The sequence below is a fragment of the Dermacentor variabilis genome, chromosome 6, assembly GCF_050947875.1.
Source record: "Dermacentor variabilis isolate Ectoservices chromosome 6, ASM5094787v1, whole genome shotgun sequence".
NCBI lineage: Eukaryota > Metazoa > Arthropoda > Arachnida > Ixodida > Ixodidae > Dermacentor > Dermacentor variabilis.
The window spans coordinates 38,210,363-38,237,071 of NC_134573.1; the positions used below are offsets into that span (position 1 = coordinate 38,210,363).

A 26,709-nucleotide genomic window follows, 5' to 3' on the forward strand; every position below is an offset into this window, starting at 1 on the left:
GGCACGAGCCATTGAATTTTCTGCTTACTCACGGGGGTATAGGCCCATAATAATCGTAGTTTTCGACATGCTGTTCTGTATGTTGCGTGCGTGATTGCAAAGAATGTATGCACTGTTCGCTTCAGTATGCTGAGTGCGTGTAGTCTCTGCCTTATGTGGCTATGAGCCATTGAGTTTTTTTCTTACTTACAGTGGTTACGCTGTATGAGCCGTTGATGATGATAGATTTCTGTCGAAGGACGCTATGAAATCCCGGGATCCTAGTCATAGACAGCTTCAAATTCACTGTAATAGCAGGGGACAAGTTGAATGGCTTCCTCGCCTTCGTGAGTGTCACAGGCAGCATTGTCAGCTATTCTGATGCGGCAAGCAAATGCATTCGTAAAAGACGCTCCAAGCCACTATTGGCCTAGAACAGTTGTGTCCATTCGGGATAGTCCAGATGGAATCCAGAGTCTGAAAGAAGGGTCGAGGCAGTGCAGACGAGTATGCCGTAAACCTTGTCCCACAATGGTCGGGTGACATCATGCGCGAGTCTGCGCAGCTTTGTTGCTGCATCGGTTCTTCATAGCGGGATGGGTTCCTTCACGGCAATCTTCGTGATGCCGCCTGGCATCTTCTTCGGCATGTCCGTTGACCCTGATGCCGACGTGGCCTGGAAGCCACTGAAATGTTATGGCATACCTGTTCTTTGCTAGAATGATATAGTTGTCTCACTTCCAACACTTGTTGGTATTGTGGTGTCCGCCGTTGTGCGGATAGCATACATCGGAGGACTGCCTTGACATTGGTAAGTATGCTCCACCTTCGTGGCAATTAATGAAGCACGCGAAGTGCGCTGCGAAGTGCATCAAGCTTTGCAGCAGTGGACAGTGGCCGGTGGGAGGTTTTATATTTAATGGTGAGAAATTTTCCGAGGAAGACCACAGCTCCTGCAGATCCACCCACTTTTGTCGAGTTAGCGGTGTAAATCTAAAGATCGTGCTGGTATATCTCGCACAGTATGAGCAGACGTGGCTGCTTCAGCGCTGGCGACGATTATACGGCTTTCATTTGAATTCTTGGTACCCAGAATGGGACTGTGATCGAGCCAAACACCAAGAGCCGGACACCAAGCAGGTGCAAGGAGGCTCCCGGCAAGCGTACAATCTCTGAGGAGGCAGTCACGATACATGATAGTAATTGAATTGCTCGAAAGTTGTGTTAAAAATGGCGACATTGAGAGCCAGCATATATATTGTTCTGCGGAGAAATCTGCCAGACATCGTCGTTTTCTCAGCGCGCGAGGTGGTCCTTGCCACTCCACTGCTATAATTGTTTCCTTTATTTAAACAAGCTCTTAATCATTATGCGCAAAAAGTACGACCTAAGGGCGGATACTAATCACATTCTGTACTCCTGTAACCATGCCATTAGCTCTGGTGATTTTCCTTGCTCTCTACCTCCTTCCTAGAGTGCTTTGCTTCCCTCGGGCTCGGTGGTCCAACAATGGGCCTTAGCGAATCAACCGATTTTCATTAATGAGCCTTAGTGCTGGGCTTAAATAAGGTTTCTTCCCCTCCTCGTGTCAAAGAGATAGATTGAACCTGTCAAAGTGTTTTGCTGTTAGATACCCGATAGGCGGTCTACGATAAGACAACAAATTGTTAAGCTGCCAGTAGGGATAGAATTACGGTTTCCGCACATTAAACCAGAGTGGGAGCCTTCTATAGCTATAATCATTTTTTGCCCCAAATTATACAGTGAATATTGCGTCTACATAAAATAGAGCTGTGCGAATCCCACATATTAAGTAAGTGTTCGTGCGAAAATAAAAGATAGCCTTGGGTAGCTGACAAGCACATTGCAAGGAAAACGCCGGTTTGCGAACTCCTGGTACCTCCGGTGATGTTGCTCTTACCTACTTGTGAAAAAATGCTATTATACGGTATATTGACAGCGCTGTGAGGCGCAGCCCGAAAATTTCACTCTAAGGCAATGAGGCATTTGCAAAAATAGCTCTAATGCAGGTGATAAAAAAGTAGACATTAAAGCGTCAAATCAGTGAGCCGGCAGCAAATATTTCTTTTCGGTGGTGTTTTTGCGCGGCTGTACAGCAGTGTATAAGAATTATTTCGGTAAGCTAAGCAATTTCACCTTTTTCGGCCACGCTGAAGATTTATAGGATTTGTATTGATTTCTGTTACTGACGACAAGGCGCGCAGTAAGACAAAGAGAATAATTCGGTAGAATCCATCTCACGATGACCATGGTGGTAGTGCGTTTAGCATTTAATCAATATAGCGACGCACCGTATTGCCATTGGCGTAACAAGTTAAACATGGGCCACATGCTGCAGCGCGGCTCCTCATCGCTTCCCCAAGAACAATCGGTGCCATCTAGTGGCAACGCCACAAAGCCTGATGGGCTCCGAAATGCGTGGCGCGCCAGTGAGTGCGGTCACCAAGAAAGACGCCATGAGGCAGCGCGGCTCCACTCTCCTGCTTTTTTCTACACCCGTGGCGCCATCTGGCGGAGTTTCCGAGAAGTCCGCACGTGGCCTCCGCGACGAGAAACATGGCGCGCCCATGCGTGCGAACGCTCACAACCGTTCTATCGATTGCCACCATCCAGTGTCACAAACAATGACCCAAGTTGGCGAGAGATTAAAGAGGGGCACGTGTGTAGTAGATACATGACGCCGGTAGCCAAACCCCTGGCGTGAAAGTCGTTGATCGAAAAGCGATGCATTTGTGGCACAGCCTGCTAACGTGTCTGGTTGCTGTGCCTGATTGCTGTCCTTGAGGAACTCGTGTTACGATGGTTCCATAGTTCCCAGCATCGGAAGAAATTTAAATGGTCCATCTTGTTATTAAATAGTGGTACGCACCTTCTGATACATAACCAGTGACCGAGTTGGCATAAGCGTGGTTTATTGAAGCCCTGCGCAGACCGAGTGGCATATACCGAGTGCTCCAAGTCGGTGTCAGGGTTTCACTCAAGAGGGATACCACGGCCACTATATAAAGATGCGTGGCCTGCCGCATGCATCAAACAAATTGGCAGACGCTTAAGCTTCGCCTTGAAGAGTGGAACGCGATAGCGTTCCCGTCAACCCGCCAAGGGGTGTAAGACAATGCGCTACGGCGCAGCGATCACTTACGAGGCGCCCCGCATCGGACTTTGTACCCACCAATCACGCGGTGAGCGCCGAGCAACGCAGCGTTCGGCCGGCAATGAAACGTGCGCTTGAGCAAGCGGAACGAACCAAAGAACTCGGCGCCTCGGAGGCAGAAACGATATACGCGAGCCGAATATCGTGATCGGCACGGACAGCCGGGCCGCGGCACGCTATGAAGGCGGACGCGATCATGGGGCTGACGACTCGATGGGATCATCCTCTATCTCACTTGGGAGCACCACGCAGACGCATGACTCCTCGCCAGCAGCACGGCATACATCGCAGGGGACGCTTTCCCACCAGACGCGCTACGGCGCAGCGATCACGTCAGAGGCGTCCCGCACCGGAGGCTGCTCCTAGGAATCGCGCTGTGAGTGGAAATAGGAGCCGCATCGCCTAAACACGAGGGTTCGAGTGACGCACAGTGGAAGTTGGAAGGGGAGAGAGCGAGAAAACTTATTAAACACAAGGGTATGGGGCATCCTCGCACCAGTCCCCGCACGGCCCCAATCCGCTCAAACGGGACGAAGGGGAGAAGCGGGCGAGTGGCGCGCCACCTGTTGGGGCAGCGCCGTACATTACGAGACGGGGGTCTTCTGTGTTTGCCGCAAACATGACTCTGCGTGTGCCCCAACCGCGGAAGAAATGTACCGGAATCGTACTTCGCTACTCGTTTAACTGCGACTTCTGTAATTTACATGCTCATAATTACCGCTATACACCGCAGTATAACTTTCTACGACAAGTTTCTAAGGCAACACCGCCTTCACTAGAGGTGCTTTTGTGCCGCTTTGAACCATTGAACTCATGGCTGAGTGGTAGCGTCTCTGTCTCGCACTCCCGAGACCCTGGTTTGATTCCCACCCAGCCTATCTGGCAAGTTGTTTTTATTTATGAATTGCCTTGCGGGAGTCTTCACTCACGGCCAACGCCGCCGACGACACCGGCTATTCTGCGGCACGAGCTCCTTAACACTGTCGCGTTAAAACGCCGTCATCCGCCGTGACGCCACGTGTCGGCGACTGTTGTCTGGGAAAATACGCCAGGAACGCGCTTGGAACACACGTCAGCGCCCGGGGACGCTGACGCGTCCCATATCAGGAAGCTAGCGCCCCTAGGTGAATCCAAGTGGCTGAACAGAACAACGGGTGCAACAGACAGCGTATCTGTGACTGTAGTTGCTCTCTTGGCCCCAATCTTCATGATCGTATCGAGTCAAAGTCCGTGTTTCGGGGCCAACTTTGTGGCCTGTGGCTCGCTAAGGTCCGGGGAGACGTTGGCGCTATTTTCGGAGACTGGGCTTGACGGGGGCTTCCGGTAGGTGGACGAAAGGCACTTCCACCAGACGTAACATTTTAGTCATGGCGAACAACCACAGTGTCATAACGCAAACCATGAACCTAACAGCTTATTGGAAGACCCTTTGCCCAGAAGGGCAAGTCGCTCAGATCAAGGATAGCGACGCGCAGACTCGGCGCTCGACGGAAAACTGGTTTACGGGTCGAGCGCCTCGGCTTTTATACAAAATTCGTCGATGGTTCAAGCGTAATTGCTGGTGCGAGCTTGCTTTCCAGAACGTACTACACAAATCTACTCGCACACAAAATCTGGGGACACAGAGTTCAAGTGACAACAGACAGCGAATAGAACCAGCGATACAATTCGAAAAACTTCAGGTACAGAAAGGCACTTTTTGCGCTCAGCAATAACATTGCAACACAGATTGCTTGTAAAATTTTAACCGAAAACATAACCAATTTATACGCTTGTGAATACATACATAGTAATATACATAGGTAAATAAATAGGTAGCCCGCGGTAAGTCCGTAGTGCCCAATGAATGTCGACGTGCTGAAGAGCACTTCTATCTTTCAAGATTGAGAACATAAAAGACAGCAAAATTTTATAAAAAAACCGAAACTGGCCAACAAAATGTGTGAAAGGATTGTGGCAAACTGCCGAGACTCGACCAGGAAATTGATCCTTATGTTTCCTTCCAGCCGGTATTTAGGATAGAAGCAACGGTTGTCTTCAGCACAAAGGTGCCTCTCGTAACAAATGTTTGCAATAAAATGCGTGTCAGTGTTTGAAGAGCACGAAAAGCTTCTTCCTTCAATTATTTCATTAGCATAACTCCAAAAAACAGCACGCTGCTGGCTTTCATTATTAAGTAAAAAACACCAGTCATGGCCCATACATTTGCCTATAAATGGCACCTCAGCAACATTGTTGATCTACTGCATTTCACTTAGTTGTTGGAGAAACGTTTATATATTTCCTGTAGTATATAAAAGCTGTTGCAGCCACCAGGCACTAGGTTTTTGTTTCAGAAAGGTGGCCCATTCTACGCCAAGACAACCAAGTACATATTGTTGAGAGTCGTTTACAATAACCGCCAGTGATTTCTTTGTTGGTGACATTAAATTTATGATGAATTTGCAATCAAACATTTTTTTAACTGCTTGTCTGAATACTGTGCTGTCATTGCAGAATTTCTATAAAATGGAAAGAAACTTGATAATGGCATGTGTACAGCCAGGTACATTTCGCCAGTTTGTTTTTTATAAGAAAGCCAGCCAGAAATAAAAAAAAATATGAGTGCCATTTCACTGCGTCAACGTGGATGACCAGGGAAGCTGTGTATAGAGATGACTATATCGATTCAATATATGGTGATTGCTATATTGATTGCATAAAAACACACACAGGTGACTTTGTGATTTTACCATCTTTTATTTTAGTTTGTTACCCTAGTGATTATCTCTTCGTGGTTACTGTGGTAGACGGCCATTGGCTGAACGGCGATGATGGCAAGATTTTTAGCAAACGTCAAGTCTATACAACAGCGATGACTCGTAGTTGGTGCACTGACGTGTGTATAGCATCAAATTCCGAAACAATCTTCGTCGCGCTATTCGGGGTCCGGATGGGCGTCGCGCATGGACTTGGTGTAGGCGGCCCATCGTCGCCCCGGTCTCCTACTGCCGCCGCCGTGCCCATTGCCGTTTCCGTTCACGAAGGCAGTCTTCACGGGCGCGTTGCTGTTCTTCGTCAGATGGAAGGCGGCTACACGACGATCCAGGCCTGCCGACCGACGAGCTCTCGTCGTTAGCGGCTTCCTGCTGCCTTCGCACCCATTCCCGCTTCTGATCACGCCGCCGCTCTTGGAGGACTGGAGGACGCGCTGCTCTTCGGTGCGCATAATACGCGTGCTACCTATAGCACGGCCAAAGCGCAACTGCTGATGAGATCGCTAGGCGATCTTTACGTCGCAGAAAAGAGGTGCACACATAACTTCGCACTAGGTAATATTTTTATGTTATATAATTTTTTTCATGAAATTATTGTCTCCAAACTTGATATTTTAGCTCCATTACTAACAACATGGAGTGCGATTCCCCTTCTTTCCATTCAATAAGATGTTTGTTTTTTCAGGATATGTTTTTGCATCCAACGTTTTGGTGTGAATAAATACCCGATGGTGAAGTTCCCAGAGTGCAAAGACGTATCGGCTGTCTATACGTTCCGCCTGAATATTATGGACAGGGATGTAGCAATTTTTTGTGGAAATATGGTCAAATATCTAGACGCTAAACTTGACTACAGCTCCATTACACACGGTATTCATATTCTAATGGATAACGCAAAACCCTTGCGCTTCTACATAGTAAGTATACCCTTTTTCTGAAAAAGGTACATTGAGAAAAAGATTCACCGATGACTACGATACTCTGTAACGCGAAATTTGAGCGCAGGTCTGTGCGTGTTTTCCTTTCACGATGCATTGGTCGGCGCGGACAATATGACTCATGCGGCACGATGCAAACGAAGCGAAGTGTGGTGCAAGTGCCTCGCTAATCGGGAGGTGGCGAGAGGCAGCGAGTGGGTGACGCGTGGGCGCCATTCGGAGTAGCCGCTGCAAGCGCCATCTCGTATACCTTGTCGCCGCAGCGCCTATCTTGCACGGTGGCGCTACTATTTTTTTTTCTCACGCTTTCGCCATACCCTCCTTTTCAGCCTTTCGCCTCATAATTCTGCTGCACTCTCCTCCTCAGCTTTTCTCCAAGCACTCCTTTCGCTATCGCCGTCTTTCATTCTCCGCTGCGCCCTGTTTTGGCTCGGTTAGGAGGTACGCCGACGCTAGACGCAGGAATTGGCGCCCAAGAGCTGCGCTCTAAATATTACCGACTACTTTGCCATTCTGTTCAGATGCTCGCTTTTTCTTATCATTTGTTCACTGTACCTTAGAGACGCCTCACTTAAACATTTTGTCAAGAGGGTCTCGCGGCTCAGAAGACAATTATAATAGAAATGGTATTGGACAATCGTTAAGCTGCGGGGCTCACATGTATTCTAACGGTCGTGCCACCCAATTCTAGGCACTGAAGTGGAGCAGATGAGTGTGCACATATGACTAAACCTAGATGCACACGTTGAGCTCGCGTATATTTATGTCACGCGGAAGCGGATAGCCTGCTCACAACATAAACTAGAAATAAATGCCGAAAGAATCATCAACAGCCAAAAGGATCATCAATGGGAGTCACATGGTAGTTAACACGGAAGGTTTGTTGGGTAATAATGTAGGGGCCGCGAAAAAGGCGCGAGCAACTTCTCACATATTAGCAACTTCTTGTTGATGAGTGCACAGTTATGAATAGGGATATAGAGTGCCTAACGGTGGAAACCAGCACGTTTTTAATTGCTGATATGTACAGACCACCGTCTGGATACAAGCGGCATTTCCTACAGCATTTAGAAAATGTAATAATCTATTGTAATAATACTAATAAGCAGTTCTTTCTCTTGGGAGATGTAAACATCGACACGTTGGCCGACGACTCTTCTGCGCGCGACTTGATGAATCTCTTATCCTCTTATGGGTGCGAAAATGCTATTTCTATGCCAACCCGAATTACTTCACAAAGTTCTACTTCCATAGATATATGTGTTTCAAACCTGAATGCATCAGATTTCAAAGCAGGGGCATTATCATGTGACATCAGTGACCATCTGCCTATATTCTTTGCCACACAACACATCCTAACCACGAACTATAAACGCAGCAGGCTTGAACATAGGGTGGTGAACGACTCATCGTTAAGCTACTTTCATTCTTTAATTGAGCGGGCTGACTGGTCAAATGTGTACTTACAGCAGGATGCAAATTCTGCGTATGAGGTTTTTCTTCGGGTCTTTCTTAGTTGCTACAATGATGCATTTCCACTGCGAGAGTATAAGAAATGCAATGGGAAGATTAAAAAGCCCTGGATTAACACCGCCCTGCTAAAACGCATCAAGAAGAAAAATAATATGTTCCACAAATTCATAAAATGCAAAGACGGTGACTTGCTCAAAGAATTTAAAAAATATCGCAATCAATTAAACGCCGATATAAAGAAAGCCAAACTTGCATATTATGAAGCAATGTTTGCTAGGATAAGAACGGATCCGGCAAAGATCTGGAGACAGGTAAATTACCTTACTGGAAGGAACCAATCACCGGTTAAGGCTGACCAAATAGTAATCAATGACTCTATGGGAGGCAAGACGCTAGCAGATGAAATTAACGAGTATTTCATTAATGCAGCCGTACCCCAGCCGTCTGTTCAACAAAGTGGGCTCTAGTGGCCTTCTCGTCGAGTAAACTCATTTGTTTTGGATGCCGTTACCGAAAGAGAAATCAATGGTCTTATAATATGCTTAAAAAATAATGTCGCAAGGGGGTCTGATGAAATTAAAGTTGAACCTGTAAAGCGAGTATCATTAATTATCAGCCCTGTCCTAGCCTATCTCATTAGTCTCGCATTTTCTACTGGAGTCTTCCCAGATAAATTAAGTTCTATGGAAACTGAAAGAGAGAGAGAGAAAAAAGAAAACATGAGCCTATATATTTCCCGTGCACTAAGTTAGGTGCAGGATGCCTATAGTCGGCCACTCAAGTCTGTGACTTTCAGGTAGTGAAGTAGCGCTCGAATTGCTTTCTGGGCTAATGAACTGTGAGGTCAGGCTCCTAAGATCTTTGCTTCTGTAAAGGGCCCGTCGTCCAGTCTATTCAAGGCACACTGGAGAGTCTGACGTTGGTTATAAAAGCGAGAACAGTGGCGCAAAAGATGACTGATAGTCTCTTCACACTTGGACTTAGCATACATTGGTGAGTCCGCCATTCCACTACGATAGCTGTAGGCGTTAGTGAATGCTACTCCTGCCCACTGCCGACGCAGCGGTGTTGCGTCATGAGGTGAAAGGTTTGCTGGTAGTTTCAGCTTCAGTGATGCGTCCAAGCTCTATGAACGAGGGTTAGAATTCTGTGGTGTATGCCAGTAATCTAAACTAATGGTACGAGCGAGACTGAGAAGTTCTCTTGCAGTGTGTACTATCGATAAAGGTATAACGAGTGTTGGCGCTCCAGCCTGGGCAAGTCAGGCAGCGTCATCGTTCAGGTGATTACCAGCGATGCCACAAGGTGCCGGCAGCTACTCACAGATTAAATCATGTCCTCGTTCAGAAAGGCAATGGCGAATTTCGTTAATTTGTGAAACCAGTGGTTGAGGATTACCATGTCGTAAATCTCGCATGCTCTGGAGGGCTGCCGTCGCATTGCAAAATATTGCCCTTATGCTAGGCAGTTGTTTATCAATGTATTAAACAGCAGCGCGAAGAGCGGCCAGTTCTCAACTTGTATATGTCGTTCCTTATGAAGTCTTAAACTTCATGAAGACGGATTGAGATGATATAACAATGGCGCCCGTCGAATTTTCCGATACCGAATTGTACGTGTAAACATGGATTGGATTAGCGTACGAACAATGCCAAAGTTCCAATGTGATCTGCTTGAGAGGCGCGGTGATCAGGCCAGCCTTTTTGCAACATTCCTGGAATTCAGGTTAGGAATAGTGACTCTGGAACTCCGATATTCCGGTCTGAGCGTCCGCTGCGAAATTGCGTTGAATACGCCGCGAAGGGCGTCTCCGCACAATCCAGTTCACTGGCAGCGCCCTCGCGCAATTTTTCCACACGCAGCACCTCAGAGGGAGTACACCGTTCGGCCCACTCGACCGCTGCTAGTACATCCTAGTCGCCACCACGGCATCTGCAGTCGCGTGGGTGATCTCGTCTTCGCTTCCGAGTGAGCGGCGGGGTGGTGTGAGGTGGGGAGATCTGCGCTCGTCCGCGGCGTCAGCTGCTGAGGTCAGTCCACAGTACCAGCACGGATGACGGGAATTACTCCTCCTGCAAATGGCGACCGGCTACTACTAGGGCTCGATGTGACGCTCCCTTGGGAGTTGTCGCTGCTGACAGCGGTGGCACGGCGAGCCATTTTCTACCACTTGCCTATGGCGAGAAGGTAGCGGATTCTCTGGCGGCATTAGGTGATGTTCGAGCAATGGGACATCCATGTGCTAGCAAAATCCCCTAGCACGTAGCTAGAAGGGCTGTCACACTGAGGTTCGGTTATGAAAGAGAGTAGCAACGTCAGTCATTAACGATAGACTAGCAAGGATGCTGATCGCTAGAGTCTACTTTAGGAAATATGGAAAGGTATTCAGGCTCCTTGCAGGTAGAGTGACCAGTCATTGTATTTTATTGTCGCGAAGTGAGAGTTTGCAGCGGAGCGCCAGGACGGGAGGTCCAGCATAACAGGGTCTTAGAACGGACTAGCACGTGCCGTACTTGCGGCTCGACCACGCACTACACAACTTCATTTTCGTCATCTTTTGCCATGCTGACCATAGGCGCCGATGTTTAGCGTCCACGTGTAGCGGCCTCGGTGGGCACTACAGGGCCCCCCGCCCAGACACCGCATGCAACTGTACTCGTAGACGAAGAGGAAACTGTGCGGGCTTGGTTACATGCAGATCCGCAGATACGCCGGCGACATCCCCGGTAGCTTCGTGAGAGGTGTCTTGAGGTAGGCCGGTTCGAGGCGGTCTAATGAGACTACCTCTTTGCGACCATTCAATAGGATGGTAGTGGACTTCGGCGTCCTGCGGAGGACACACTGCGGTTCGTAGTAGGAGGGTGTAAGAGGTACCTTTAGGGCACCTCGTCTGATAAAAACATGGGTCGAGGACTAAAGGTTCCGATGCTCAAATATGTTGTGGTCCGAAGTTCGAGGTGGTACGTGTCGAAGTTGATGAGTGAAGTCCTGTAGGCATTGAAGATACTGCAGCGGCTGATGCGAGGGGTCCGAAGGACCGAACAACTCTCCGGGAAGCCGCAGAGGTGCATCATAGACAAGCTCGGCTGGAGAACAACCAAGGTCGCAACGAAGAACAGCGCCTCGGCTGAGAATCACCATGTCGAGGTAGTCGATCCAGTGCTCCGGATGCACGCACGCAGTGAGGGCAGCTTTGGGCTGATGGTGGAGCCGTTCAGCCATGCCGTAAAAGCAAGACAGACGTGGTCGAAGCGACAGCCAGGTGGCAAGAAAGACTGCGTGGTAGTCTTCGCGTGGCGGGTAACATTGGCGGTCTGGTATTCGAAGCACGAACGTGCCCACATGCGAACATCGATGGTAATGCTTGGCCAGACGTGGCGATGCGTGACCCGGATGCTTAGATGGCAGATGTGAAGGGATTGCAACATCGCATGACAGAAGTCAGCCGAAATGAAGGGGCAAGGTACAGTCGCTGACTTATCACACCGGAGTTAATCAGGTACAAAGTGGTCAATAATTGGCGCATAAGTTCCTTATTAGAACAAAGTTGGAAGGTCTTCCACTAATGTGTTAATGCAATATATCGGTCTGTTGTGGCTGCATGTGCCTCAATATTATTTTCTCTCCTGTTTCAGGAAACCATGGGTCATATTTTTCCAAGCGAGAAGTAAAGTACATGACCTGGCGCAGCGAGCTGCACGAATACAACATTCGTGCACAACTGCTTAAACGTGTGCTATCCCAGATACTCCGCCTGGTTACTAATAAAACGTCGTTTCACATCATCATTGCTATCCACGGACCAAAACTGATGTGTTCATACTTTCTGTGACATTTTCTAAGGATACTTCTTTTGCTTGTTGCGGCGATGAACCTAACGAATCAAAAGGCCAAGAACAGAGTGGCTGTTTTTTTACGCAGCCTGGCGAAAAGGAACGTGCGCGCACATTTATGATTAACTGCGTGTCTCCACTTGCTCTGTTCCTGGCCCATAAAACTTGGCTGCAGTACCTCACGGCCCATGCCCTTCACTACAATGCAGATAAACCACGAAACTCGGCATTATGGCGTACTCCTTTTGGTTTTGTTTTGCCAACCATTAGGGCGCAAGACCAAATCTCGGTCGCGGCGGCATTATTTCTACAGTCAAAAAGGCAAGTGCGAAAAAACGCGCGTGCACAGTGCTTGGGGTGCATGCTAAGGAACTCGACATGGTCAAGACTGACCCGCAGTCCCCCAATGCGGCGGGTCTCCTTGTCGTATCGTGCTTTTGGCACATAAAACCTCAGAATTCTTTTTTCTTTATACTATGATGTCAACTGTTTGCATTTCAATCGTTGAGTACGGTGCACATGATCACGGAGTGCGTGTTGGTCTTTCAGCCAAGGTTCCTAGTAGACAGTTCAGACGAAGAGTACGGCTTGTGTCTCGGTTAGCCAGTGACGCGTTTTCCTCCTGATCAAGAAATGGTCAAGCGATTTTGCTAGACCTGCGCGCTCTCCATTGTCACAAGGCTTTCTGCTCAGCTGCTTTGGCAACGTTGGTGTAGAACACGCTGCGGACTGAAGCGGGTTCAGAACCAACCGTTGGACTAACTTGGGTCAACGCGTATGTGCCACTGGGTAAGTGCTATCTTCAGTGTGTATCTCTGACGCCAGTTTGGGTCACTGGGTATGTATTGCTGGATATGCGTCGTCTTCAATGAATCTCTTTGGCGCTAACGTGAGTCACTGAGAATCTGCCACTAGCTGTGTGCAATTGTGTAAGTGTCGCTATCAGTGAACTTCAACCAATTTGGGTCGATGGTATATTGCACGAGGCATGCGCCGATCTTAGAAAAACCGTAAATGGTGCCTTACTAGGATTCGCTATTACAGGCAAGCTTAGCGTACACACCATGGACTGATGATCGTGTCTCATTTTGACTAGGCGCTGAGCGACGCCCCCGGAAACAGCGGCGATTTAAAAATAAAACACCGCATGCCTTTACTCTGGAAGAAACGTCGCTCACAGCAAGACAGTCAAGGTAATGCACACGAATGCCGTCATGTGAAACCGACTGCTAGCGACGTCAAACACCATGACACGTTACTTTAGTTGTTCTTCGAATGTGGAAGGCACCACTCCACCGGTCTGAATGTGCTGGTAAAAAAAGCAGTATACAAAAATAAACGAGGCGGGGCTTCGGTGGGGCTTTTGCAGGAAAGGCACACCACTTACCTATGCTAGTTGAGACAAAACGAGTGGGTGTCTTTGTTGGGAGTGACATTTGAGTCCTCGCGGCATGACAACAGAGCAATTGATTTATTTCCTCTCTTTTCAATTGTGAGCCTAGTTAGAAATTTTTTACGGTAAAAACTACTCGCGCATTGTTGTATAGTCCAGCGTATAATCCAAATGTGCAATATGGACTGGTGAGGGCCTTCTAAAAATTATCTACTGCTTGGCGTAATTTCGGTATACAATCAGCTTTGTAGCAGTTCTCCATTTTGACAGCATGATGAGATGTATTTCTTCGTATGTTGACCAGCTGGGACGTAGGCGAATTTTGTGGCTTCTCAGACCTTCCTTGTCGTGAAAGGCTTCTTGATCCTTGATCGCTTCGTGTATATTCTCTTATACTGTACGTTCCTTATTAATGCCTGGTACGTCATGTAGTAGCAGTGTCCTCTCGGTACACTTTCTTGCTTGCACACTTCTCCTACTTCACGTTTCATACAATACCTAATAGTAACTTCGTAACGCAAGAGTAAACAGTCGTCCTTCTTTCGTATCTAGGTGCGTTCATCGGCGCAAGCGTACGGGAGATTCCGAAACCACGATGTTACAATCATTGAGAAATACTATGTTGTGTCACCTGTCGCGATCAGCAAAGCCCGTATATCGCGGATAGTTCAAGCATGTTTGCAGGTACGTAGGATCTTCTAGGCTGGAATTCTCCGACATAAGGTGGCCTGACAGCCCGCAGGGTTACCTGACTGAGCTAGCTTGCATGCTCGGCTGCCACAGACAGAAGTTCGCATCCTCGCGTTGTTTTTAATTAATTTTTTGTCGGAAAGGGGGAATTCACCCCCCCCCCCCCAGTACACTACATCTACAGGCTTGTAATGGCGCCTGACACCGGCAGAAACACCGAGAGCAAGTTGGACTACAATAATTGAGGTACACCCCCAAATTAGGAATACTCCCTAAACTTCAACAAGACACTCCCTCACCAGAAGTGGAATTGGCCTCCCTGGAGCAGTATCCGGCCGCTCCCACCCAAATGACTCATTCGATTAACCAATCACCATGGAGCTCTTTGCCCATACCTGCCGCTTGCGCCACTAAACGCCACACATCAATTCAACCAATGGCTCTCAGTCCTCCGCAGCTGCTGAGCACATGACCAAGGCGGTGGTCAGACTTGTAGCACAGGAAAGGGTGCCAAGAATCAGGGCAGGGCAGGCCACCAATGGAAACCTTTAACGCCCGAACCCTCTCAAGTGAAGCTAGCCTAACAGGACTTCTTGAGAATCTATCAGGCATTGTTAGGGATATCATCGGCTTGTTGAGATTAGAAGAACTGTTGAGGCTTATGTAGTGCCAAATAACGGTCACGTCCTCTGCTATAGAGGACTCTCAGATAGAAAGTTATACGGGGTAGGATTCCTGATACATAAGGACAGAGCGGGAATCATTGACGAATTCTACAGTATTGATGAGAGGGTAGCAGTAGTCCTAATAAAACTTAATAAGAGGTATAGATTAAAAGTGGTACAAGCCTACGCTCTTACCACCAGCCATGCTGATGATGAAATAGATCAGTTTTATGAAGATGTGAAATTGGCCATGAGAAAAGTACATCTAAGTATACTCTAGTTGTGGGCGACTTCAATGCAAAAGTGGGGAAAAAGTAGCCTACCGAACAAGCAATTGGACACTGCGGCGTCCGTTCTAGAAATACTTTAGGAGAGAAGTTGGTAGAATTTGGAGAAAGGAAGCAGATGCGAATAATGAACGCCTTTCTCAAAAAGCGCAGCAACAAAAACTGGACCTGGAAATTGGCTAATGGTGAAACAAGAGATGAAATTGGTTTCATACTTTCTGCCAATTCCAGCATAGTGCAGCCGGTTGAAGTGAAGTAGGGTAAAGTGCAGTGATCATACGTTAGTGAGGGCTAGGTTTTATCTCAATTTGAAGAGAGAAGCAGTAAAATTGGTAAAAAAGAAACAGGCCAACCTAGACGCAGTAAGGGTGAAAGCAGACCACTTTAGGTTGGCAGTCGCGAACAAATATGCAGCCTTAAAACACAGATGAAGATGAAAACGAGGCAATGAATGAAATCATGACTAGGCTGGCTTCAGAAACAGCAATTGAAGTGAGAGTTAAGACTCCAAGGGAAACAGTGCGTAAGCTCTTCAAAGTAACAAATCACCTAATAAAGAAACGACAAAGAATGAAAGCCTCGAACTCAAGAGATCAGTTGGAATTCGCGGAACTGTCACAACTTGGTTTCAACAAGGCGAAATCAAGATATATCGTACTTATAAGTGAGGAAAACTGAGGGAGCAGCCAAAAATTGACCAACCTTAAATCAGTGAGAAAGACACTTCGCATCGGACGAACCAAAATGTATGCACTGAAAGATGAGCAGGGTAATACATACATATATATATTACAGCACTGCACGCTTCAAGCACGAGCGCATTGAGGCATGAAGGAGAAAGTGCAAGCGCTGCACGTATCACACAATGTATACCAAACAAGGAAGGAGGTTAACCTAGGTGCTCGATATTTTTTAGTCATGTCATAAGAAGCCAGCAAACATTGACACCGAGGACAACATCGGGGACATTACTTGTACAAAAGCAATGAAATAAACAAACGACAAAAAAATGCGAATGAAAGTGGATGAAAAAACAACTTGCCGCAGGTAGGGAACGATTCCACAACGTTCGCATTTGGCGTGCGATGCTCTACCAAATGAGCTACCGCGGCGCCGCTTCCCCATCCATTGCATGGGTATTTATGTTTCCTAGTAGAACCCTGGGAGTGTTAGCCAGCGCCACCACTCACAAACCTTGCCGGCGGACGTGGAACGTCCTTTTTGCCGCAGGCGTCACGAGAACGTGATCTGTTTGGGTGAAGGCAACCGGTCAATAAACCCACACATGCTACATGAAGGCATCAATGTTGTTGGTTTCGAGACCCTCGTTATGTAATAAACGAGAAGAAAGGGGGTTAACCGAGGGGCCCGATTTTTATTAGTCATATCATAAGAAGCCAGAAAACACTGATACCGAGGAGAACATAGGGGAAATTACTTGTACCTAATAAATTAAATAAATAAACGATAAGTTAATGAAAACGAAAGTGGACGAAAGTAGAAGTTGCCGCAGGTGGTGCACGATCCCATAACCTTCGCATTTCGCTCCACTCCCAGGGTTCTATAAGGAAACATAAATAACCAAGAAAGTGGACGGGGAAACGGCGCCGCGGTAGCTATATTCGTAGAGCATCGAATGCGAAATGCGAAGGATGGGGGATTGTTCCCCACCTGCGGCAAGTTGTCTTTTCATCCACTTTCATTTCCATTATTTTTGTCGTTTCTCTATTTCATTTGTTAAGCAGAAGTAATTCCCCCTATGTTGTCCTCCGTGTCAGTGTTTGCTCGCTTCTTATGATATGACAATGTGTGCCCGGACCTCAAACATCAGCAATCTCGAAGATCTATTAAAAGCAACGGAAGAATCCTTTAGTGACCTGTACAGTACCAAAAGCATCCATGATACCTGCATTCGAAGTAGTAATGAACAGGCTACAGAGGCTCCTTTTACAACTAGTGATGAAGTTAGAAGGGCCTAACAAGACATGAAACGGGAAAAAGCGGCAGGGGAAGATGTAATACCAATCGATTTAATCGAGGATGGAGGAGACCTAATGTTTGAAAAACTAGCCGCCCTATTTACGAACTGTCTAGCGACTTCAAGATACTCAGAGAACTGCAATTCCAGCATTATACTAATCCACAAAAGGGATAGTTGAAATAATTCATAAATAATAGTTCCATTAGCTTCTTTGCAGTATTATAAAAATGTTCACCAATATAATCTCGAATAGAAGAAATGCAACGCTGGACGTCTGTCAACCAGAGGAAGATGCTGGTTTCAGAAAGGGATAATGTACAATTCATCACGTCTATGTCATCCATCAGGTAATCGAGAAATCCGCAGAGTTGAATCAGCCTCTATAAGGCTTTCATAGATTACGAGAATGCATTTTATTCAGTCAAGAAGCCAGGAGTCATAGAGGCATTACGTAATCAAGTAGTACAGGACGCTTGCGTAAATATCTTCGAAAGTCTCTACAGAGATTCCACAGCTATCTGAATTCTTCACAAGTAGGAAGATACTTATAAAGAAAGGGGCCAGACAAGGAGACGCAATCTCCCCAATGTTCTTCACTGCGTGCTTGGAAGGTGTATTCAAGCTAATAAACTGGGAATGCTTAGGCGTAAGGATCAACGGAGAATATTTCAGCAACCTTCGATTTGCAGATGACATTGTCCCATTCAGCAGCACTGAGGGAGAGTTACAACAAATGATTGAGAACCTTAACTGTGGGAATATCTGGATGGGGTTGAATATTAGTATGCAGAAGACAAAGATATTGATCAATTTCCGGGCAAGGGAACAAGAGTTGAGGATTGCCAGTCAGCCTCTAGAGTCTGTAAAGGAGTACGTTTACCTTGGTCACTTACTAATAGGTGGCCCTGATAATGTGAACGAAATTTATAGAAGAAAGAAATGGGTTGGTGCGCATCAAGCAGACATTGTCAGATACTGAATGGAAGCTTACCATTGTCATTAAAAAAAAGGTATACAATCAATGCCTTTTACCGGTGCTGACATATGGGGCAGAAACATGGAGATTGACAAAGAAGCTCGAAAATAAGTTAAGGACCGCGCAAAGAGCGATGGAACGAAGATTGCTTTGCTTAACGTTAAGAGGCAGGAAGAGAGCGCTGTGGATCAGAGACCAAACAGGGATAGCCAATATTGTAATTGACATTAAAAGAAAGATTGCCTTTTACAATTTTCCCTTTATTCAAGAGAAAGAAATGGAGCGCGGCAGGTCATGTAATGCGTAGGTACGACAAATGGTGGATCACTAGGGTTACAGAATGGGTGCCGAGAAATGGCAATCGCAGTTGAGGATGGCAGAGGACGAGGTAGGGTGATGAATATAGGGAATTCGCAGGCGCTAGCTGGAATCGGTAGGTGCAAGCCTTCGTCTTGCAGTGGACATAAAATGGGCTTATGAGGATGAAGCTTGTTTCAAGTCCCCTTGTCATTTCAGTACCATACGAGCTCAGTTCTCCATTAACACGGTTTATAAATTACCTTTAACTTGGACCGTCCCGAGCAATAGAGTTGATTCAGCTACAATTTTTTGTGCAGTTTCTGGATGCCACCTCTATTACTTGCCAATACTGGTCCGATTCAGTGAGCATCACCCGATCTTCGTACATGCTGTGTTTCTACATAAACCGCCAGCCTGATTTATTCCGTCGTCTTTATCACGTTTTGTCATGCGATTGGCCGGAATAGTATTCTTTCTTTTGAAATCACCTCTACGTGCAGTACTTCCCAGGGCACTTCCTCACTAATGCATGCAATTCATATCTGTTCCTTTTGGACCACTTCCGAACGAGCCGGCCGTGCCCCTTTTTTATTGCGATAGCAAATATATGGACACACCAGGCACGTTTTGACCCCGTCATAGCCGTCGCCAGATGTTCCATATAAGTGCAAAGGCGATAAGGCCGTTGCCGCGCATCGTATGCTGTATGTGCAAGCGAGTTCGTGCGACGGGAGCGGACGATCGCGGCTCAACGTTGCGCGCGCAAGGGAGGAAAGTAGAGAGGAAGCGCGCCTCTCCCGTTGCGCACAAGGCACTGGGCAGAGGGGAGAGAGACGGGCGGCTTGTTCTCTGGCAGCAACTGCGTATTACGCGGCCGCGCTAGCCCTATATGAAAGCGTTCAACGTTGGGGGTAGTCTTCGTGTGCCGATGGCTCTTTGTACACGCTGCCTTCTCGTCGCTAAGTTTGCGTTGAATCGACAGACAGATGAAGGTCACTTCAGTCACTGCTGCTGTAGCGCTTCCTCCCGCCGGCCTTTTGACAGTGAGTGTCCGTGGTCATATAGTGTGATCTGTTCTTAGTGGCCCGTGCGCGCTGGCCCCGTGCTTGTTAATTAATTAGTGAGCGAATGTTTGCAAGTTTATACGGCCGATAACTCTAGTATCCTAATTTAGTAGAGCTGTCACCTAAATCTCTATCGTAATCGATGCTTCGCCTTACGGACCAAATTGTGACTTTTCTCGAACGCTGCAGTCAGGTTGCTCAGATTCCCAGACTGAACGATCACCGGCGGCTTCAAACAGCCTAAGGAGAAAGAAAGCCGTTCGCGTGTTTTAGGGATTATGCGCCCATTACAGGTGTTTTGTATAGAATAAATCTAGAATTGGTGAAACGCTGACACGGCTGACGAAATCAGATCCTGAGTTTCAAGTGGAAACTCCGCAAATTTAAGCATTTCAAGAACTTCAACGCCTCCTTCAGTCACCGACAGTCTTCGCGCAAATCAATGATGAAGACGAAACTGAAATTCACAACGACGCAAACAGCATAGGCCTCAGAGCAGTGCTCTTCCGAAGAACTGTCTTGAACATTGCTGCTGCTACTTGGCCGCTTTCCAAAGCGGATGCCAATTATTTCACGACAGAGATTGATTGCCTCGTAATCATGAGGGCAAATGCCAAATTCCGCCCTGAACTAAATGACCCGCCCTTCGAGGTGGTCACGGACTAACACGTGCTCCTGGTTTGCAAATCTTAAAGATACATCAGACCGCCTCCCTCGTTAGAGCTTGATATTCCATAACTTGATCTTAAGGAAGTGTACAAAACTTCACGCAAAAACTGCGTCGTGCTCCCATTGGCCTATTGCTGCAACGCGACGGTGGCGTGTACTTGGGAGCGATCAGTGTTATTCGTTTCGGCGAACACCGATGCGAACCAGTCATTCGTACCATCATTGATTACGTAGCAAGAAATACCTCATCTGTTCGCAATCGTACGGGCACGAATTAACTTTAGTTTCGCTGTAGAACAGTGTTCCCGGCAAGAAATAAATTCACTTGGGATTACGATACTACCTAATGGGATATTTGACCTCAGCCCTATACGCATGTTCCTTTTGCGAAATATTGGGTAGTTAGAACAATCTTTCCCGTACGGCACGTCATTACAAACGGAGCGAAGTGTGGCGCGACTGCCTCATTATTAGGGGGATCGCGAGAAGCAGCGTGTGCGTGACTCGTGGGCGCGATTCACAGCAGCCGCCGCAGACTGACATGCGCTCATACAGCGCTTTCTTGCCATATATGGTATCAGTGGTGTCATCGGTAAACAGACGATGCGCGCTGCTCTGGCACCGTCTCGCAGCATCGTAGCCGATGAGCCGATCTTACGCGGCACTACGCTTTTGTTCTAATGCTTTCGCCATACTTTCGCTGTCCCCTCCACTTGCGCCTCATGGTACCGCTGCGCCCTCCTCCTCCACTTTGGTCCTCGAGCTCACTTCGCTATCGTCGTCTTTCTTTCCCCGCTGTGTTCCGCGTTCGCTCTTTCATTATTTGCTGTGCTCGTTCACTCATTTCCGAAGGACGACGACGCTCGTCGCAGGAACGGGTGCCTAAGAGCTGCGCTCTAATACCACACTTCTGATCGGGCCAGTTTCCTGCTCACCGGGCCCTCGGAAATTCGCACAGTAATTTAACATTCTTGCCAGGAGGAACCGGCTTCGTGTCCCGTGGGGTTCGCCTTCCAACCAGCAGGAAATAAAAAAATTACAATTGTCCAATTTTCTGCATCCACATCACGCGTCACGTAAACAAGCCGTAGAGACTGTCAATGACACAGCTTCCTGGGAATTTAAACGCGATCGAGCCACCCTCATGGCCCTTTCAGTAGATTCGAATGCACTTACCTCGACACTTTCCAACAACCTCGGGCGCAAACAAATGGGTAGTCGTGGCGAGAGATTGCTTCAGTTGTTTTTATGCAACGGAAGTGTTTCCCACGGGTACTGGGAGAGAAGTCACAGAGTTCGTCGAAACTGTCGTCTTGCGACATGGAGCGCCAGCAAGCTTGCTAATCACTGACAGAGGAACGGCCTTCATGGAAGATCTGACGCAAACAATCTTGCACTGTAACCACACAAGCCATCATAGGACAACACCTTACTACCCTCAGAGAAACGGCCTGACTGAGCGCGTCAGCCAAACTGTCGCCGACATGCTGTCGGTGTAGGTCAATATCAAGCACAATCCTGGGACCCTGTGTTACACTAAGTGACTTCCGGATGCAATACAGCAGTACAAGAAATGCCACGTGGGCACTATAACGTAAAAGTATTGCAAATTTCTTTTATTTCATTTCTCCAATCAGCCATCCACGATTGGTCAAATATTTTTTTTTGTTACCCCTGCTTGGCCTGTCTGTCCCGACACATCACGAAAACAGCGAGAACTCCCCATCTAATATCACATGTACACATTGATAATGCGTTATAAGACCACACAAACAGTTGCACACTTTTTCCGCCATTAGCCATCCGCTGTGAGACAAAAGCATTCGGCCTGTATCAAGTTCGCCTTTCTGTCACAACTGCCCACGTCAAACTGATGAGCACGCATTAAAGGTGCTATAATGCACCGAACAAAACTGAACCTTTTCTTTTTGACTAGGTGGCGAAGGAATGTTGTGTCCTGACAGGAATAGAAAATGTATGCATACCGATCACTTTAGCACTGACGGATTGGAGCTGCCTCAAAAATCTGGTTTATTGTCCTATATAAATAAATGTACACACCACAATAACGTTGTATAGCCCGTTAGGAACGTATAAAACAATGCTTTGCCAACCCTTCTACAGCGTAAACTGTTATGGGCTCGTTCCAATGGTCGTTTCAGTGGGCGATGCTGATAGCCGCTGCCGTCGGTGTCCGTCGCAGCTATCGCAAGGAATGAGAAAAAATTCAGAATTCACACCGCGATCGAACCTGGGCCCGCTATGCAAGAGTCAGCTAGCCTACCACTGAGCCAAGCGAATGTTTGCTTACATGCAGTGGAAACATGCCTTATGCATGTGTCCTAGCGCACCAGGAGACTCACGATTAACTCGCTATGTGAGAAGCGCGCCGCGTAGAGTCGATACATGCACACTTTCCATTGCAGTTGCATATTATGTAACTGATGTAAACAATGCTTACGATGTTTTTATATCTACCTTCGCGTTCTTATACAACAGATGTTTTCCACTTAAGAAGTTTAAGAAACAGCAAACCTAGAAAGCCTTGGATAACTCGTGACCGCTATAACAGGATAAAATGTCGTAACAAGCTCTTCCAAATTTTTCTGAGTAGCAGAAGTGGAGATGACTTTCCGTCTTTCAAATGTGTGCGTAACAAATGAAATTCTGATATTAAACGCTCTAAAGAAGAATATTACGCGAACGAGTTTTTTGCTATCATGGGAAATTCAAATCTCATGTGGAAAGCGATAAGTGAAGTAATTAACAAAGTCGCTATCGCAAAAAATTGAATTTCAGCATAGTGAATTGTCAGTTATTGAGGTTTCAAATATTTTCAATTCTCATTTTATTGATGCTGGTGCGTCCTCACAAAATGATACACCGGTCTCTTGCACGGAATATATATTAAATTGATGTTCTTCTACGGTGTTCTTGGCGCCTGCTGAGCAGCATGAGATACAGAGCATAATCTTATCGTTGAAATAGAGTTGTGCTTCAGGTGAAGATGACATAAAAGTGAAGCCGTTGAAAGCCGTCAGTGAAATTGTAAGCACGCCTCTTGCACAATTCCGTAACTTAATTCTTTCGAACGGTGTGTTTACACATAAGATGAAGCTAGCCCGGGTGAATATCATTCATAAAAGGGGACCAGTTAACGACATGAATAACTACAGGCCAATATCCGTTCTTTCTGTTTTCGCGAAAATTGCTGAGCATGTAATTAATAGAAGGCTTTGTGAGTTTTTAAACACGTATAGAATAATAGCTGAGCAGCAATATGGTTTCTGTAAGACTAAATCTTCAGAAACCGCTTTACTTGAAATAAAAGAACAAATCCTTGACAACATAGAAAACCGAACGTCAACTCTAGGTATCTTTCTAGATTTTAGGAAGGCCTTCGATTGCGTGCAACATGATGTCCTTTTGAAAAAGCTACCTCTTTATGGAATTCGTGGTGTCGCATTATCCTTAATAAAGAGCTATCTCACCTCTAGAACACAGTACACAACAATAAATTGAGTTAGTTCCCAAATTCAGCACATTAAGTACGGCGCGCCGCAGGGATCCGTCTTGGGGCCTGTTTTATTTTTACTCTATGTTAATGATATTGTCAATATTCAAGGCTGTTCCAATATTATATTATACGCGGATGATAATAACGTGTTCTTCTCAGGAAGGAAAATAGGAAATCATTTTGAGCATGCTAACATCTGGTTACAGCAACTAAGCTTGTGGCTAAATGCGAATGAACTCCAATTGAAAATAACTACAACTAAATATCTATTGTTTAAATCAAAAGGAACAGTAATCCACCCTCAGCTAACACTCCAATTTCAGAAGGTCAGCCTCGAACAGGCACCAACAGCCAGATTTTTAGGAATTACATGAAAATATGTCCTGGTCACCGCACGTAGATGTTCTTAGAAAAAATATTGCTCGTGCTGTCGGTGTGCTAAACAGGTTGCGATATTTGCTACCGATAAATGTGAAGCGCAATATTTACAACGCCTTTATACATTCTGGATTAACTTATTGTATTCTAGTTTGGTCAACCACTACACAAACTAACTTAAGATCAATTCAAACACTCCAAAACCGCGCACTGCGCGCGATAGGTAACTTAGAACGTACTGATGCCACTAAACCATACTATAAGAAATATAAAATATTAACAGCATCAAAACTTCACACTTACAAATCATTCCCCAAATTTCACGGCAATTCTGGGAAGACAAATGTTCCTTCCAAAGTAAATACCATGGCAGAATGATAAGCTATGGCCTCAGAACAACTCTGATAGGAAAACCACGCTGCAGAACAATATACGGAGGTCAAAAACTCGCAGTTCAACTTCCTAACCTTTTAAACGACTACCCCTTGGTATTGGAGCTGCTAAATTCTGGAATTTCAAAGCAAAGCTTTCAGAAAACGCTAAATGAATTGTTACTATCCGAAGACTAATACAAATGTTGAACTACAGGTATAGAAAATTTCGTACATGTCTTTTTTCTTGTTGTTGTTTTTAGAAAACTGTGTAAACTTTAACCTGTCAACTACAGGTATGGAAAATTTCGTACATCTTTTTTTTTTGCCTGTTGTTGTTGTGCTTCAAGTGAATAGAAAACTGTATAAACGTTAACCTTTTTTCTTTCTTCTTACGCTAATTGTGTACTCAAGTTTTGGAAAATCTGTGCTATTTTAATTTCATGTGTGACCTCCTTAAAGCCTGCCACTGCCATTTTGCTGCCAATGTACGGGTGGCACGGCTTAGTCAGGCAAATGTTTGCCTTTAGCCGTGTCCCCTAAGACAATCTGCTCATTGTCTTAAATACATCAATAAAGAAAGAATAAAGAAAGTTATAATTGCACCAAGTGCGTCGCCATGTAGCAGCTGCGTAGGTACCGGTACAAGGTAGATGACAAGTCTCGATGAAGAAAAGAACGAATAATGAAATGTATACAAAAATGCTGGAAGGAAAACATGTATAGAAAACCTAGTTAAACCAAGAAGGCTAAGTGACTGTTTCTCCTCGCCCCGTTTCAAAGGTGATGCCAAAAATAGTCATGGTAAGCATCGTATCCTAAAACTTGTCAAGTGATGTAAGATGCGAGCGCCTTACATCGATACGTGAACACTTCGGATTGCACAAGGTGGCACGCCATGTGGCAGTTGCATAGACAGCGGTACAAGGTGGATAGAGAAGGGCTGAGAAAGAAACACTCGGGAGCTATTCCACGCTTTGACGACCGTTGACAAGCGAAGCTGTTTCGCACACGACACGGACGTGACAAATAATTTTGATCAAAGTTACGATCTCATTTATACTCTTTACGGGTGGTCATCGTGATGGAAGATGCCCACGCTCATTGATTGTCTTGGTCCGTGGTCATTATTTTAATCACAACTGGAATCACATTTTTTGATAATGTGAAATCGAAGCACGTACGGAGGGTGGTGGTTGGACCGTATCGGTGTAGCATCGCAAGGGATATGTCCGCAAGACGGAATGCGTAAACCACTCCCTTTTCGGTACCGACACATTCACATTGAAACTACCGAGCAGTCATAGCATTCTTTGCTTGTGTACGGGACTATGAGCCGTTGCGCACGGGTGTATGAGCCGTTGATGATGACAATTTTCGACATGCTATTGTGTAAGTTGAATGCGTGAGTACAAAGAATTTAAGTACCGTTCATTTCACTTTGCTGAGTGCTTGTAGCTTATGCCTTACGTGGCTATGAGCCATTGCATCTTTTACTTGCTTATAGTAGCATGAATCCTTACGGGGTTATGAGCAATTGATGATTGTAGTTTTTGTTTACGCAGAACAAAAAGGCATCGGACCTTAGCCATATACAGCTTCGCTGTAAAAGAAGATTAATGGGATGTATACAAAATTCTGAAATGAAAAGAAAAACATGTATTGAATACCGGTTTAAATCAAGCAAGCTAGGTGAGTGCTTGTCACCGCCACATTGCAAAGTGGATGCCAATAAATCATCAACACCACCATCATTAGTATCACATTCTGGCGCTTATCGCGATGATGGTGATCGTTATTGATGGGATCCCCTTTGAAGCGTGGCGGTGGCAAATAGTCACCTTACCTGCTTTATTTATTCAGATACACATATTTTATCCATATCTTTTGTCTGGTATTTTTGTGTGCATCCCTTTAATCTTTTTTCCTTCAAAATCTACCTTTTACCGGTACCTGTGACTGTAGACAGATATGGTCATGGAGCAGAACTGATAGTTGGGCGAGTTGGTACGAATTCATAGTAAAATATTTTGCGCGCACAATTGACAAGGACACAGTGAAGGGGGGACACACGAGCGCTTACTCACAACTATTTTGTTTTCGGAAAGATACAGAACAGATATACCCCAGCTATCAGCGCTGAGCATGTGCTGAGCATGTCAGTAAAACAGAAACAGATTAAAAAATAGACTCAGAAGGTTCAAGCAGTATTTAAAAAAGCGAATTCATATTCAGTGATTACAACCGATGGTTAGCTTATGCAT

At 46.1% G+C, this 26,709-nt stretch overlaps 1 protein-coding gene across 1 annotated transcript in view; it reads left to right on the forward strand.

Annotated features, from left to right (window-relative positions):
• LOC142584127 (uncharacterized) overlaps positions 1–12,096 on the forward strand; it is a 285,878-nt gene extending 273,782 nt beyond the window's left edge. Inside the window, exon 5 of the mRNA XM_075694302.1 lies at positions 11,957–12,096. Coding sequence (XP_075550417.1) covers positions 11,957–11,992 — 36 coding nt within the window. The 3' untranslated portion in view covers positions 11,993–12,096. The remainder of the gene's footprint in view (positions 1–11,956) is intronic.
• Positions 12,097–26,709: the final 14,613 nt, after the last annotated feature.